At 36.3% G+C, this 16,149-nt stretch overlaps 2 protein-coding genes across 4 annotated transcripts in view; one reads left to right on the top strand and one right to left on the bottom strand.

The window, feature by feature from the left end:
* Nucleotides 1-16,149, bottom strand: part of LOC136039596 (prestin-like) — a 92,124-nt gene that overhangs the window by 73,245 nt on the left and 2,730 nt on the right. The window contains exon 1 of one of the 3 annotated variants that reach the window (XM_065723460.1): nucleotides 689-844. The exons of 1 other annotated variant lie outside the window; for it this stretch is intronic. The gene's annotated coding sequence lies outside the window, so the exon portion shown is untranslated. Of the gene's footprint in view, nucleotides 1-57; nucleotides 77-688; nucleotides 845-16,149 lie in introns of those variants that run through there. One more of the 3 variants, XM_065723462.1, reaches the window with a different exon arrangement.
* LOC136039595 (uncharacterized) overlaps nucleotides 2,807-16,149 on the top strand; it is a 210,282-nt gene continuing 196,939 nt past the window's right edge. The window contains exon 1 of the mRNA XM_065723457.1: nucleotides 2,807-2,977. Coding sequence (XP_065579529.1) covers nucleotides 2,934-2,977 — 44 coding nt within the window. The 5' untranslated portion in view covers nucleotides 2,807-2,933. The remainder of the gene's footprint in view (nucleotides 2,978-16,149) is intronic.

The raw sequence follows: 16,149 nt of genomic DNA, 5'->3' as shown, positions 1-16,149 counted from the left end.
TTTGCAGTTTACAAAATAAAAAATTTAGGTAGGACAAAAATGGATATCACTTGATACCTTTCTTTATGCTCTTTCATGGTTCCAAAATAACTTCTGGGCAGATTCCATTTTGGGCCCTTATAGGGCTCAAAACTGCCCATAGTCACCAAAAAATTAAATCTAGGCTATCTTTTCAAAAAAAAATGTCCAGTAAGAGCACATTGCCATTTATTGCTAATGCAGGAATGGTCATTATGATTTTCCTTAGTACTAATAGTAAAGCGTAATTTGAAAACAAATTTGGAGAAATTTTTGCAGAGCTACAAACCCCTCAAAAATGATGTTAGCATTCCTGTAATATCATTTTGAAGGATTTCAGACTCTTTAAAAAAAATTGCCGATTTGTTTTCCTAACAAAATTTTAGTGTAAAGAGTAAGGAAATACTAATCACTGTTACTGAATCTCCTGCAAATAAAATTTTCCTATGGGCTGTTTTGAGCCCATTGGGCTCAAAATATAATTTCCCACAAGTCTTCCTGAATTATGAGAGGGGAAATAAAAACCATAAAAGTGCTGTATGCACTTGCATCTAAATGCTAAATTGTGATGTCAGCTAAAAAAAGAGGCCACCTGGTAAAAACTGTAAACCTATGTAAAAACTTGACAGGCTAGCCTAGTAAATTAACACAAAGTGTAAATCATAATTACCCTAATTTTTAGAATGCGGGAAAAACTATCGTTTACAATGTAGAAATTTTTTATAAGGACAGTTTCATGAGTTTTTTTTTTTTTTTTTTTTTTTAAGACTAGACTAGCTTATTGAGTATTTTCCAAGAATCCATGATATAATTTTTTAAATAATTTGCGCCAAACACGAAAAAAGATGTTATATGAGTAAGACAATATGAGAGCTGGAGATTTATTTTATTTTTTTATTTGAAAACCCGTCATACAAAAGTTAAAAGACGGAACAGTAAAAGAAAAACAAAATGATAAAAACAATAAAGACAGCAATTAAACGCTTCGCAAAATATAAGGCAAACAGATAATACGAAAGAAACCAGAATAAAAGAAAAGAAAATAATGGGAAAAAAAAATTCAAAAACGGTGACATACTATATATACTGCAGAATAATAGCATTTAAACAATCTTACAAGAAATATATTAATAAAAAATATTGAAAAACCCGTCACAATTAAACACACACAATACGGAACATAGGAAAAGAAAAACACAATCGTCACTGCCCAAGAATGTGGGACCAATCAAAATTCCTATCTATTATTTTTTATTATGTTTTGCAATCCATCTGGCAACGGCAGCCTCTGGGTCAGCAACCAGAATTTCGCAATAGCGAGTAAAATCTTATACCGTGGGGGCAGATGAAGCAGATACTTGGCAAAGCAAAAGAACATGGGTCGGATTTTACTCTTGCGGTTTTAGTTAGAAGTTTCCAGAAGGGTGCGGTGTAGAGAATACTGGGAAGGGCAACAGCATTATATAGACTTAGTATAAGAGATCGGTTGAATCGAAGTTTACAAGATACAATGGAAGCATAAGATGCTGAGATTCAACGTCTGATTTGTCCAAGAACAAGTTTTCGGGTGGGTCTGATAGAAGAAGCAATGGACAGACCTAAATACATAAGGTGATCTACAGGTGAGCTAGATCCAAGTGTGATGGAAGAGGCAGGGGAATTTGTTTTTGAGTTAAGCAGGACGATATACGATTTGGAGTGGTTAAGTTGAAGCCCAACTTTCTGATATTCCACTTCAAGGATTCCAAAAATTTCAGTGATACGTTGAAGAGTTCGACTGAGGTTTAGAATGTCGTCAGCACATTATATAAAGGAAAGGTTTAAAGAAGACAGAATCAGTGACTGAGGGCAGAGATCTTGTGCTTCCAGCACATAGCAATTAAAAAGGTCGGAAGAGGTGATAGCTCCTTGACGGGGCCCTTTCGTGACTGGGATAAGTTGTCTACGTGGAATTGGGGGCATGCCTTTATCTGGGGATAGTTACACACGGATACGTAGTCTTGAATATAAACCCCGAAGAGAACGAATAATGGCCAGACTCAACCTCATTTACCAGCTTTCAGAAGCATCGCTGCATCGATTTAAGAGTCGAATGCAAGTCTGACATCATTTCCCCCAAAACAAGGCTTTCTCTTGACGACTCCGCACCAATCAGGGAATTTGCAATAGCGGTTAAAGTGGTATGTCGGTATTTTATTCGGTATGTCACTTAAATCCGAACTGGTGTGAAGGGGTATAGCAAAAATTTTCTAGTTTCCTAATAAATAGTTGCTAAAGAGCTTACAAAGGGATGTAGCTACAGTAATAGGACAGAATGATGTACAGTGGACTTCAGATTTCCCTTTTCTGGAGACAGGAGTCAGATCTCCAATGCAAAAAGAAGAAGGACGATAGCCTGAATGAAAATCATCTGTATAAGTTGGGACAGATGAGACGTAAGAAGTTTTCCCCCTTATTTTAAATGAAACGTACTAACATGGTCAATACCAGATGAACGTTTCTATTTTAAATTTTGCATGGAATCTTTGACAGAACAGGTACTGACCACAAAATCTTCATCGGGTCGAGCATCCAGAAACTGATGCAGACTTACTTCATAAAATTCCTCTATGATAGGATCAGGGTTATATTGGAGATTTACATTGTTCTTACAGAGTCCTATGACCTTAATTCTTGCATCTTCTGCATGATGAAATTTTTAGTAAGAAGACAATCTGTCTCATATTTGTTTAATGGTGTTATGCCAATATCGACGTTAGGTCAGATGTTGACACAGCATTTCGACTAATAGAGCAAAATATTTAAACTGAAAAATCGAGGCTCATTTTGGAAACTTGTGACTTACTGAAGTTATTTGCAACTATCCATGATAATTGGAAAAAGAATTAGAGAAAGAGTGTTTCTAGTTAAGTAAAATGTTCAGTTCTAAAAGAAGTCTTTTTGAAAACCGATTTCAAAGGTAAGAAGTTTATACCAAGATAAGAACTTCCCCTTTCTTGTTAGGCTAGAGGCTATACTTATTTAATCACATAAAAATATACAATCAGGCTATATTTTAGGTTAACTACAGGGTAAGCTAAATCAAAATAAGTGTTCCAAGCTACATTGACAGAATTCTGGGGCATTACCCTCCCCATACATCTAAACTAACCAGGCCCAGGATCTAAAGAGTAGATTCTAATATCAAAAGAGTAGGCTATGTTAATAGCCTAACTTTTAATATTGGTACCTCAGCTTCACACTCAATACTTTTTTTAAGTCTAGGCCTAAGCCTTGGCTAGTAGTTGTTAGGCTAGGCCTACTAGGCTATGGTATTTTGATCCACTCTTCCCTCTTAATGTCTGTATATAGACTAGCCCTAGGTTATTTATAAAAGTTCAGGATTTTCTTAGTCTGTGAATTTTTGGTAAATATTGAGTAATCCTTATTTCTGACTTACAAATAATGTGAACCTTGATACATTGAATTTGATGCATTTTTATGTTATTTCCAAATATTGCTTTCATTGCAATTTCAATATTAAGCCCTTTACAGACCCTCAAAAATGATATATTTCTTTTATTTTAGATATTTCTCAAATAGGCTAGGTTAATAGGTCATTGATTGGCACAAGTGATCATGTATGTCTCTTAACAACTCTCCAACTGTCACCACCCTGTTCTGACCATATTTGCTGAAGATATATCCATTACAAGAAAATCTGCAAGGGACTAAGGAGAATGCAAAATGGTGACTGGGAAGCACTGTTTGAGCACAAGTCAAGCAATGACAGCTGGAATCTCTTCAAGGAAATAATGCTAAACCATGAGGAGACATGTACCACTGTCTCATATATCAAGAGACCACACACCCTACCTTACTCAACAAGGTCCATAAAACTGGGATGAACAAAAAGAACAGATACTGGGCAAAATACAGGCAAACCAATTCTCAAGATTACACAGTATTCTATTAAAAAAACATGAAGATATCATTGCTACAGAAACTAAAACTAATCCAAAGAAGTTCTGGAACTATGTATCATCAGCAAAGCCAAGACAACATTCCATTCCCTACCTAACCATGCCATGTGGCAAAATCACTGATCATGCAGAGATAGCAGAAACCTTAAACAAACAATATTCCTCAGTCTACACTGTGGAAAACTCTAGAAACATCCCAGATATCCAGGAATATCCTGTCAATGTAACAATGCCAATGGTTGTCATTTCTGAGTCAATGTCCAAAAACAACTGAAAAAGCTTGACACATTGAAGTTGAAAGGACCAGACAGTATACACCTGAGACTACTCAAAGAGGCTGCTGAACTCATATCCTCACCTTTAGCAAAAATCTTCAAGAAATCACTAAAGGAAAAAGCTGTCCCCTCCGACTGGAAAAAAGCTACTGTTATACCATTACATAAGAAAGGCTCCAAAGACAAAGCTGAAAATCATAAGCCAATTAGTCTAACATCAGTAACTTCAAAGATTCTCAAGGGAATCTTAAACAATGCTGTCACTAAGCACTTGACATACAACAACATCATGTCTCCAAATCAGCATGGTTTCCAAAATGGCCATTCCACAGACACAAACCTAATACAGTCATACAATGAAGTCACCAAACTACTGGAAAAAGGGACACCCATGGACATGGTTTTGTTGGATCAAGCAAAAGCATTTAACAAAGTCACACACCTAAGGCTGAAAAGAAAGCTTCAAGCTTCTCACATCCACTTGAACATCATTGAATGGATTGTAGATTTCCTGGGAGAATGAACCCAAAGAGCTGCTGTTATTAATGATAAAGGAGCACATGTGCTATCATCACCTATACCTGTTCTTAGCAGAGTTCCCCAAGGAACCATGCTTAGGCCATCACTTTTCAACATATATATCAATGATGCTCCTGAAATACTCCAAAACCTCACACTCTATGCAGATGATTCTAAGCTCATCAGGGCAGCATCATCTTGGGTGGAGGCTGCCTCAATCCAAGCCAACCTTGACAAGCTGGATGACTGGGCTAGACAATGGCTACTTGAATTTAATTCAAGCAAATGTAAAGTTTTACATTTTGGCAATCAAAATCAAAAACTGTTTACACCATGCAAAGCCAAATAACTGGTCAAAGAGAACCCCTTAGTTACAGTTACAGAGGAAAGAGACTTGGGTGTCATAGTTGAAGTTGTCATATTGGGTGTCATAGTTGAATGTGTCATAGTTGCCTAAAGTTTTGACTGTTAAAGTTTCTATGTCATACTGAACAGATTTTAGCTAGCGCGAACTGCGCTTTAGGGACAATTATGGACAAGGACATGATAGAGAAAGTACAGAGGAGAGCAGCAAAGATAGTAGATGGGTACCAACATCTTCCTTACCCAATGAGACTGCAAACTTATGCAGCATGACTTGCTGAAGAAAAAGGGGTGACATGATTACCACTTACAAATTGATTCACAACAACATTTTAATTCATGGTCTCTTCTTCATCAATTCATCACAGCGGTCAAGGGGTCATTCTAAGAAGCTCATAAAGGTCAATGCTCAGAGGAGGAAACACCATCACTTCCTAACCAACCAGGTTGTAGACCTGTGGAACTCCCTCAGCGATCATGCTGTATCCAGTAAGACTGTCAAAGAATTCAAAGTCTCACTTGACAAGGAGTGGAGCAATAAGGAATGGAGGCTGGAATGGGACACCTTGGAGTCCCAGACCAGAGCATAAACCCTAGTCAATATAACCAACTTAATATTCAAAACATGTCCAAATCGATCCACATGGCATTTTTTTTTTTTGAAGAAATGCTGAACAATGCTGCAGAATGGAAAATCCTTCAATTGCTCCAAGTTGCAATTTAAGGGAAATTTAAAGACTTCATTTTGGGGAAGACCACCTTTCTTTAACATAATGGAAAGATAGAGACGGGTTTTTGGACTGCTCTGTTCCTATTAGCCTACAGCTAGTGCTACTAGATATAATTGTGACAGTAGTAACAAGAACCCCATCTTTTACCCACTTTCTTGGTGAAATTTTCACCAATAATTTGTCAGCATGAATTAAAAATGTAGTCTCTGTTTTGACAAGCAATTGAACAAAAATATATTTAATATTTATGATTTATAGAATAAATATCAAGCAATGAAAGTTACATTTTTAGAATCAGAAGAAAATCAGCTGTCTGTTAATATGCGAAATAAATTGGAACACTGAAAGGATATAGGCCTATACATCAAAATAGGATAATTGGTATTTCCAAAAAAGGTCCTTTTAGGTAAGACAATAAACTAATAATTTCAAGTCTTTGATCTTAAATAGTTTTAATAGTAACCTTTTTGATGCATGTTATAGATTTTTAGCTGTTTATTGATATAAAAAGTTCTTTTTTTTCAATTCCTGTTTGGTAACACAATGTGATGGTTTGAGTTTTACATGATTTTGCCCAATTGCATACTGGTTTTTTAGCCAAAACATAACTAAAATACTTATTGGTTATATTTTATAATAAATTATATATATCTTATGTAAGTTATATAGTTTAAATCTTATATAAGTTACATAATCACTGGAGAATTTGTGATCTGCTAGTCCAGCAACTTCTTTAACAAGACAATTCCATTGGCTCACTAGACAAACAGGGGTCTCTCACTCCATGAACAATATTTCTGAATAGATTTTTGGGGTTGAGGGGCAAAAAAGGTACCTAGGTTAGATTACATATTTGATTTACTGTGTTCTGGGAGGCCCCCCTTCCACAATATTTTGTGGTAGTTTTCATAATTTTGTTATTAAAGTATTACCTTAATTAGCACTTTGGAGCAAATTAGTTGCAAGGACTGTGATGCTCCATAGTTAATGATGGCAATAGATCCAGTTACTGTGTTAATGTCAAGCAATAAACTATTGGGCTAGAGAGTACTGGAGAGATATAATTTAAGCCCACTTGGTAATGGTGACCAGATGGTAGGTGTGGTTCAAGAACCATTCATGAGCAATTTAAAGTTGGCATAACCATGCAACAGCAACTTAGGATTGAGTATGCAAGATCGTTGGGTATGACAAGCCACATCATCCTCCAAGCTGACTCTCAATTGTCTTCCAAGATTGTTATGCTAATGAGGGCTGGGAGGGGATTTATCACTGGAATCTCCATGGTTTGGCCTCCCACTCCTTATTGAGCCTTGTTTTGAATTCCTCAGGTGAGGTTGCAGAGATTGTCTCTTGGCTTAGTTGGTTTCAGTTGGTCTCACTTGCTGGCTGAAAAAAAACTAGTCAGATCTTGGTGCTAATGGTGGATTTGAACAGCTTTTTGGAAAGTCCCTGCGTTTGCCTTTGTTGGGGAGAGAAGGTGAACAGTTTCTGGTCTGCTTGCTGGAGGTACCTGTAGGTGAGCATCATGTCATTACACCTACACTGAAAAACGAGTGTAGGGAGGTTAGCAGATTGTAATCTACTGCAGTGGGGCTGACTGCATGAATTGTGAACGCATTTGGTGGCTCCCCACCAAACGCCTTCAACAAGCTATTAACATATTATATTTTCATCATATTTGTTTTGTTTCATCAGCATCAACCAACCTTTACTTTTTGAGTGTTTATTATATAACCCATAACTACTGTTTTTTACCCTACCTCTATTAGCATAACTCATATTAAAACCAGTTTACCCATAAATTGAATTGAAAATGACAAAATTGAGAATCAATAAATGCATGAGAAATATATAATATGGGTTATATAGTTGGATAAGGCTATAAAGTTGGGTTAAGTTAAAATTGAAGTTGCAACAAAGGTAATTATTTTACTCAGACGAAGCATAAAAGAAGCTTCAAGTGGTATGTTCACTTTATTTGTTGGTCAGGAATACGGACTTCTCCATATTTACCTTTTTTTTTGTGTGTGTGTGGGGGGGGGTAAATATTTAGTGGCTCAACTCTCCACAAGGAAAAACTAGCCTATAAATTTCAGTAACACACTAAGAGAGCCTTCCAAACGAACCAACTTAACAAAATAAAAGTGGCAGGGTAAAAACCACAGCACTCAGGTAGGCTCTAGTGTTCAATCTTAGACACAGCCTACATCTTGATTAGAATATATATTTTTAAATATAGATAATAAGCTTCTAATCTTGGACATGATTTGTGTAGGTTCAGATGCCTAGAATTGGCTGATGACAAGGACTAAGCTAGATGGGTTTGGCTGACTACAATCTTGGAAAACTTTAATTTTCAACAATTAATTTTATACAAATTCTCCTCAACAGACTAGCCTATTTAAGCAAAATTATTTTGCTTTACAACCCTTGTCTTAGATTATATTTATCCAAGAATGAGTTTGTCTGTAATTTATAGTCTATATTTTTAAATTATTTATTTATTAAAATATTTTTAAATTAAATTATTAGCCTATATTTAATCTAAGATTTGGCTCCACTATTGATTGTATATGCATTTTGTATGTTCAGCATCATTTGTGGATAAAATATTTAAGCTAATCACGTTCTTGTTTAGAAAATTCAGTTGTGAAACAATTCAGTTTCTAGGTTTGTAATAGATATTTTACAGTGGTTTAACTGCTGAAGTGGTAACTATCTGTCTGAGTACTGGATATTTTACCTACAATTAAATTTCTTATTTTATGCTTCCTTTCAATGTAGTTCTTGACAATGCACACTGTATAATAATTGACTGCTCTGACAATGCACCCTCACCCCCTGATGGTCCCATATACACCCTTAATAATGTGTTTTCCCATTAATTCAATCTAGTTGTACATCATAAGCTCTTTGTTAGACCAGTCATTAGTACAACCTAGTAGTATGTTAAACCAGTCATTCTTAATGTTGTTCCAATAAAAAAAAAAAAAAAAAAAAAAAAAAAAAAAAAAAAAAAAAAAAAAAAAAAAAAAAATCAGATTTACCACTACTACTACTAATAGCTCACCACAGTACCAAGCTGCCTGAGATCAACACAGCTACGTATGATCCTCCATCCTAATTTATTCATAGCCTCCATCTTTACATGCTCCCGGGAAGTTCCCTTAAATCTTTCTTTTCATCTTCCCACCCCAACCGCAGACAACCTGCATTCCATTTAGCCCTAGACACTTGGCCAAAAAGGGCAATCTTTGGCGATTTGTCATCCTTCATCTGCAGAATATGCCCTAGCCATTTCAACGTTTCTCTCATTATAGCCATAGAAAACAGGACTGAACCACACTTTTTGCACTGCCTACTGTTTAAAATGCAGTCAGTCAGCCGAGTACCCAAAACAATCTGTAGGCAATTTCGGTGGAAAACATCTAGCAAATTTGCCTCCGGTTTTTGGAGCGCCCATTCTTTAGAATTGTATTTGACCAATATCAATATATCAATATTAGATTTACTGCCCAAAAATAATCCCAGAAAGTGTTTCCTGCTTCTTACCCTCATTTTACCTATACTTGCCAGCCTTGACAGATTCTGAGAAGGCAGTTCATAGCTTTATTGCAAAAGAATATTCAATTTTGGTGTTAGCCAATCCTTGAACAGTATTCTAGACTGAGCCTGGTTTATTTGAAAGTATAGAAAGATATTGTCCTATCTTAGCTATAGGGAAGCAATATTGTATTGAAGTTGGGAAGGCATGGATACAGGAAGTAGAGAACACTTTTCTATGTCCTTACCTATCATAAGTATGTTTATTTTCCACATACATGAAAAATGAATAGTGGAGAAAAACGCAGACAAAACCAACAAAAAAAACTGACAAAACAGGTGGATCAAAGTATGATTAGGGGTCAATACACCTTTACAGAGCTGATTACTTGGTTTCTCAATGTATTTGGCAAGTTAAACTATTTCACTATTTTTTATTCTGATATGGAGGAAGAACTACAAAATTTACAGTATGGTAACAGAAATAGGAAGATTAAAGATAAGGGATTTTCTTTTTTTAACATAGGTTAAAGACCAGAGAGTTAAAGAAATTAAAGATTAGAAAAATGGTTAATTTGGTTGGTTCTTTAAAATTTTTCATTTGTTGTTGTTTTTTTTTTTTTTTTTTTTTTTTTTTTATAACTGGGTAACTTCATCTATTAAGTCCTCAGCACAATGTGTAATCTCTAATCAATAAAGAACAGGGAAAAATAATTGAACAAAAATTAATTCATTTACTTATTTGCCTCTTTTCCTTTAATTAGACTCACCCTAGCCCTAGATCTTGCATTTCTCAATTTATTATTAAATAGTCGTTTTTTTGGATCCACTTTTCTTGAAATCTGTATTACGATATTCGGTTAACAATGTGACATGAAACTAAGTTGGTAATAAAGCCAGCTTTGTCTGAGCTCAACACCTTCCATCCAATAAAGTGAATTGAATGAAAATAAAGCATTGAGACTTGCTAAATAAAAAGTATTTTAGTAATAAAATTTCAATGATTATAATAATGAATGCAATTTGAATACACATCTGACTTTTTTCAATACCTTTGAAAAATGTAATTATTAAACTCTACTCTTTGTCTCCATGTAACCAACATGACAATCAAAAGGCTAATCTCTAAAGAAGTATGCAGATGTTTCTGGCATATAAAGAAGTAAATCCTGACTTGAATCTATGCTGATGGGAATTTGGTAAGTTACTCTAGTTCTGGATGAAATTTGTAGCAAGGGGTAAAAATCTGTCAGATTTTTTACCCACTGGATTTTTTTCCATTTGGGTAAAAATTCACTTTGAAATCAGAATGCTTCCTGGAGGCACACTTAGCATTCTGCACCATCATTTTCTCTTAATGTACAGACTATCAATATAAAAACAGATATATTTTACAAAAATTATGAAACATTTTGATTTTTTATCCTACTTTAACTTTTGTTATGTAGGCCTATCTGAATAAATGTCTGAAAATACTGGCAGAGGAATAGAGGACATGGATGCCTCCAAGAAATGGTGCTCCCTTGGATACGTGCTCTTTCATTTAGTTTTATACAACCCCAGCTCCAACCCTCATCAGGAATATTTCTTAACCAAGGTAGAGGAACTATAGAAATAGAATGCTTGTTTTAGGTTGAAACTTTTTAGTTTTCCCGCAGAGAACCTCCTCAACTTAAACCTTGATAGGAGGGGGGCTACCCCCCTAGACAGTGGAGTAAGCAGTGGTGTTAATTGCAGAGGGGCAAGGGGCATTTGCCCTCTGGTTTTTTCCCTCGCCTAAAATTTTAAAAATACCTATTTTGCAGTGCTTTCATTAAAAATCCTTTTTTTTTGTATTTTGATTGATAGACTGAAAAAAAAAGACAGAATACATCCCCTGCCCATATTTCTGGGCATAGACGCCACTGCTAGTAAGGGGGGGGGGCGTTACATGAAGTATGCATTAATCCTATATCCAAAATGTGTCTGTATCACCCTGTCTTAGAAGCTATCCAACAGGTTTTATGCACCAATTTGTTAACTCTGGGATATTGTGGCTTCATAGAAGTAAAAGTTAAATTAATACTGTTGGTTTGTAAATTTTGCAAATTCTAATTTGATGGCAGTAAAAAAAAAAAAAAAAAAAAAAAAAAAAAAAAAAAAAAAAAAAAAAAAAAAAAAAAAAAAAAAAAAAAAAAAAAAAAAAAAAAAAATGAGGCCAAGAGATGAACAATAATTTTTAACAGTTTAATTAGCTAAAAGCTGATAAAACAGAAATAATATATTTATCCAAAATCCAGAAATAATATATTTATCCAAAATCCATATCTTACTTTGATATGAGATGGAATGTTTTGCTTAAAGATCCGTATAGTTGGCCCCACCATGGTTGGTATTAAGAAAGGGGTTATCGTCATGAAGTGTTTCAAGGGATAAAAAAAAATAATTATTGTTCTTTCATTGCCCTATACGGACAGTATCAATAAGAACAAGCAGTATCAACGTCTCTTACGTGTTCTTAATTAGAGTCAAGGCTGTATGCAGGGGGGGGAGGGGGTTAGGGGGTTTGAACCCCCCAAAAATGTCCCACTAAAAAACGAAATAAAAAATGCAGACAAACAAATTTTCATGCGTTTTTAAACCCCCCCCCCCCGAACAAAAATCCTGACGACAGCCCTGAGTAGAGTAAATCAAATTTTTAGTTGAAACCTTGCTGAGGCTGCATAATATGTTGATATTGCTTTTGTCATGCAGTATTTCCTTGTTGCACACATCTCTTCTGTGGTTAAAGCTGTACTCCAGATATAATTTTACAGAGATGTTATTGAAGAGTCTATCAAACCTATATTAATGTCACCTTTGTTACCTTTGAACATTATGTGTTTGTGCTTTCCTTGAATAGGAGGGGGTGGGGAAAGATTTGAACTTTGTCTGGACGTTGATAGGTTTCTAAAGCTTCGCAGTTATTGGAGTGAGAGTAAACCAATTATCCAGTCAGTTATTTATGTGCTATTTCCTGATTGACTTTGCTGAGTTTGTAGACAAAAGATTAGGAATTTAGTGATCAATTTAGTCATTGTACTGACAAAAGGCACAGTCTCAACATCTTGACACATTTGCTGTAAGAAAAATGTTAAAGATAAATGTAATATAAAATTAAAGATAGATGTAAGATAAATAAATGCAAAAAAGATCCTAAGAATAAAAACTTAGAACTTGTGAAATAAGTTGCTGTATCTCTATGGACTTAGAGCCATATTGAGTTATTTTATTTCTTACTTCTGTTTTTGTTTGTTCAGCAGGCTTGTAGGCTATGTAGTTTTTAATCTCTTTAACGAGGATGCGTTTCCGTCTTTTTAAATTGCAATGACCTATGGCTTCTTGCTTCGGTCCACAATATAACTATAGCTGGTAGGGTCGTATCCAAGGCTTTTTTGGGGGGGGGGACAAAAAGACTAAAAACATCAAAATTTTGTTTATATGTATTATTGTTACGTTTTTACGAGCCGGACAAGCATTTCGGCGGGGAAGGCTTCAAAACTCCTAAACTATCCCGCCCCCCTGCATACGGCCGTAATGGTGGGTTTGTTATCAAATTAAATTAAAAAAAATTCAACAGAAAGTAAGCAGCTACGTTAAAATTTAAAATGAACAGAAATTATTCCGTATATGGGGGGATGTCCTATTTCAATGCTTCGCTCTTCTCGCTAGTTTTCTGCAATTTAAAGAGGCTTGATACGACAATTAAACGACCCTTGTGTTTCAGGAGTCGCTCTTAAAGAATTGGAAACAAAAAGTGAAACTCTAGCGTAACGAATGAGTTATTGAGAAGTGGACATCCCCCCTCATATATGATATAATTTCTATCCGTTTTGTTTTAATGTTACTTCTTACTTTCAGTTAAAAAACCATTTGTTTAATTTCAGATCTTCAAATGATGCCAGGAAATCTGCCTCCCCCCTTGCGTGGGAAATTCCTCCCTGGAAAGTTTCTCCCGCGTAAAATACCCCTCCCCCAGACATCCTCCATCCACACTGAAAATTTCTCCAATAAATTTTTTTGCAGACAATGCCATCTGAAAAATTCTCCTTAGCCTGCTTTCATTTGAAAAAGACTGGTTTTTCATTTAGTTTCTGATCACTTTCAAGCCATGCCGGAAATACCCGCCTCCGTGGAAAATTTTCCCTGGAACCTGCCCCCGTCAATGGAAAGTAGCTCCTGCAAAAGATTCACCCATGGAGCATTTTTCCCGTGGGAAATTCCTAGACGGAGAATTTCTCCCAAGGGAAATCCCCCCAACATAAAAATATTCTAGATAATTCCAACTTCTTTGAAAATTTCCCAAGAATACCTTCTCATATAAAATTGAGTCGCCAAAGAGAAGTAAGACAAAATACAAATAATTTCGTATAGGAATTTTGGTGAATTCCGCCGCATGAAATATCCCCCTGCAACTTCAAAAATTTCAAGTTTTTTACTTTATTTCAGCTTTAAATCACTACCCATTTAAATGTGTGGGGGGAGGGGAGGAACCCAATTGCGATTACACTGACAATTAATCTTTAGAAATAGCATTGAATGAAGAGTCATATCAGCGGTCCCCAACCAATTTATAGCCCCATCTAGGCATTCTTAAAATCCTGATTTCCCCTCATGAAATTGAAATTTCGTTATTAAAAGCTTACATGTGTTCACCTGTAGGAAGCCTAAAAGATAATGACCAAAACATACTACTACTACTACTACTAAGAGCTCACCGCAGTACCAAGCCGCCTTAGGCCAACATAGCTGTGCGCAATCCTCCTCCATCACAATCTATTCAAAGTCTTCCTCTTTACACCCTCCCAGGAAGTTTCCATTTCCTTAAATCTTTCTTTATGACGTCCTCCTACCACAGCAGCGGACGAACCGCTTTCCGTTTAGCCCTAGACGGTTGGCCGAAAAGGACAAACTTTGGCAATCTGTCATCCTTCATCCGCAGAACGTACCCTAGCCATCTCAACCTTTCTTTATTATAGCCCTAGAAAGCGGGATTGAACCCCACTTTTCGTACAGCCTACTGTTTGAATTACGGTCAGTCAGTCGGATGCCTAGAACAATCCCTTGGCAATTTCCTTGGAAGCATCTAGTAAATCTTCATCCGCTTTCCGGAGCGCCATGCTTCAGAGCTATATTTGACCACTGTCATCACTGTAGCTTCCAATATTCTAATCCTGGTTTGCAGGCTTATCTTCATATCCTTCTGAACTTTTTTTCAACGGTGAAAGAACACCCCGACCCTTGCCTATTCTACTTTTAACAACTTAACTGCTCCCACCGTCTTTGCTAATATTGCTACCAAGGCAAGTGAAGCTGTCCACCTGATCAATCTTTTCGTTACCCAACGTTACCTTTTCATTTTCACTTGTTCCTATACTTAAGTCTTCTTAACATTTATTTTCAAACCTATTCTAGAACCCTGAAATCGCAAAACCTCTATTAAGTTCATTCACTTTGCTCAAACTTTCATCTAGGATGCTTAAATCATCAGCATAGTCCAAGTCCAGGAGAGTTTTTCCTCCCCATTCGATTCTGTGGTCTCCCATTGCCTTTCCTGTGCTTCTTATGACAAAATCCATCAAAATGATCCATATAAAGGGGGATAGAACACAACCCTGCTTAACTTCAGGTATAATACGAAACCAGCTGCTAACCTCATTTCCTACCTTAACCGCAGCAGTGTTATTCTCGTACATATTCTCGTACCTTACACTAATCACTTTAATGTTTTTTTCTAGTATACCATACAAGGATAAAACCTTTACTAAAGCTATTATATCAACAGAATCGAATGCTTGCTCATAATCTATAAAACTAAGGACAATGATGAAAAATATCAAGGAGGCACACTCGTGCCTCTATAAAGAGGCGACCCACGACAATGTTAAGCGATCTTCGGTTCCAGTGGTCGCAGAGGGATGGGGAGGGATGCATTTCGTAGCCCAATCTCCAACTAAGAAACTTGCAAAATTTCATCCCCCTCCAACTTTTCCTTCATGGGGAAAATCTGGCCGAAAGTTTCGACCCGTCAACCCCAGCCCCCCTTTAACGTTGTCCGATCGGGCTGAAATTCACAAGTTAAGGTTCCCTAGGGCCCAGGAGCTTATCCGCGAAATTTCAGCTCGATTCGATAACTTCTTCCCTGTCTTCCAGAAACCACGCATAGCCACTTAAAATTCATTTTCTTTTTTTTTCTAGACGCCTACAGGTCACATCCGACATCGGATCTGGGTGTACGAAGACTCATTCGATGCGGAATTCTCTGAGTAATTTTCCTGAAAAGTTTCGTAGGAAAATCTTAACCCCCCGAAAGTTTCGACCCCCCTTTTAACGTTGTCCGATCGGGCTGAAATTCACAAGTTAAGGTCCCCTACGGCCCAGGAGCTTATCCGCGAAATTTCAGCTCGATCCGATAACTCCTTCCCTGTTTTCCAGAAACCACGCATTAGCTACTTAATTAACGCATTTCTCTCCATAAGAGCCCATGTTAATTTGAAATTTTTAAAAGTTATTGAGAAGTTATATTTACACACATGTAAATGATTAGCTCAGTCGGTAGAACGTGGGACTTTTAATCCTTGGGTCAAGGGTTCAAGTCCCTTATGGGCGGTTTTTTTTCACAACATCAAAAAAATTTTGATAACACCTGGACAGCTTATCATTTGAGAGATAACAGAATATTAGCTTCTTATGAGCAAAAGAAACATTTCGGTCATT

Source organism: Artemia franciscana, chromosome 19, assembly GCF_032884065.1.
Source record: "Artemia franciscana chromosome 19, ASM3288406v1, whole genome shotgun sequence".
Classification (NCBI taxonomy): domain Eukaryota; kingdom Metazoa; phylum Arthropoda; class Branchiopoda; order Anostraca; family Artemiidae; genus Artemia; species Artemia franciscana.
Note: the sequence above shows the minus strand (reverse complement) of the source record. Positions and strands in the feature narration are given on the sequence as shown.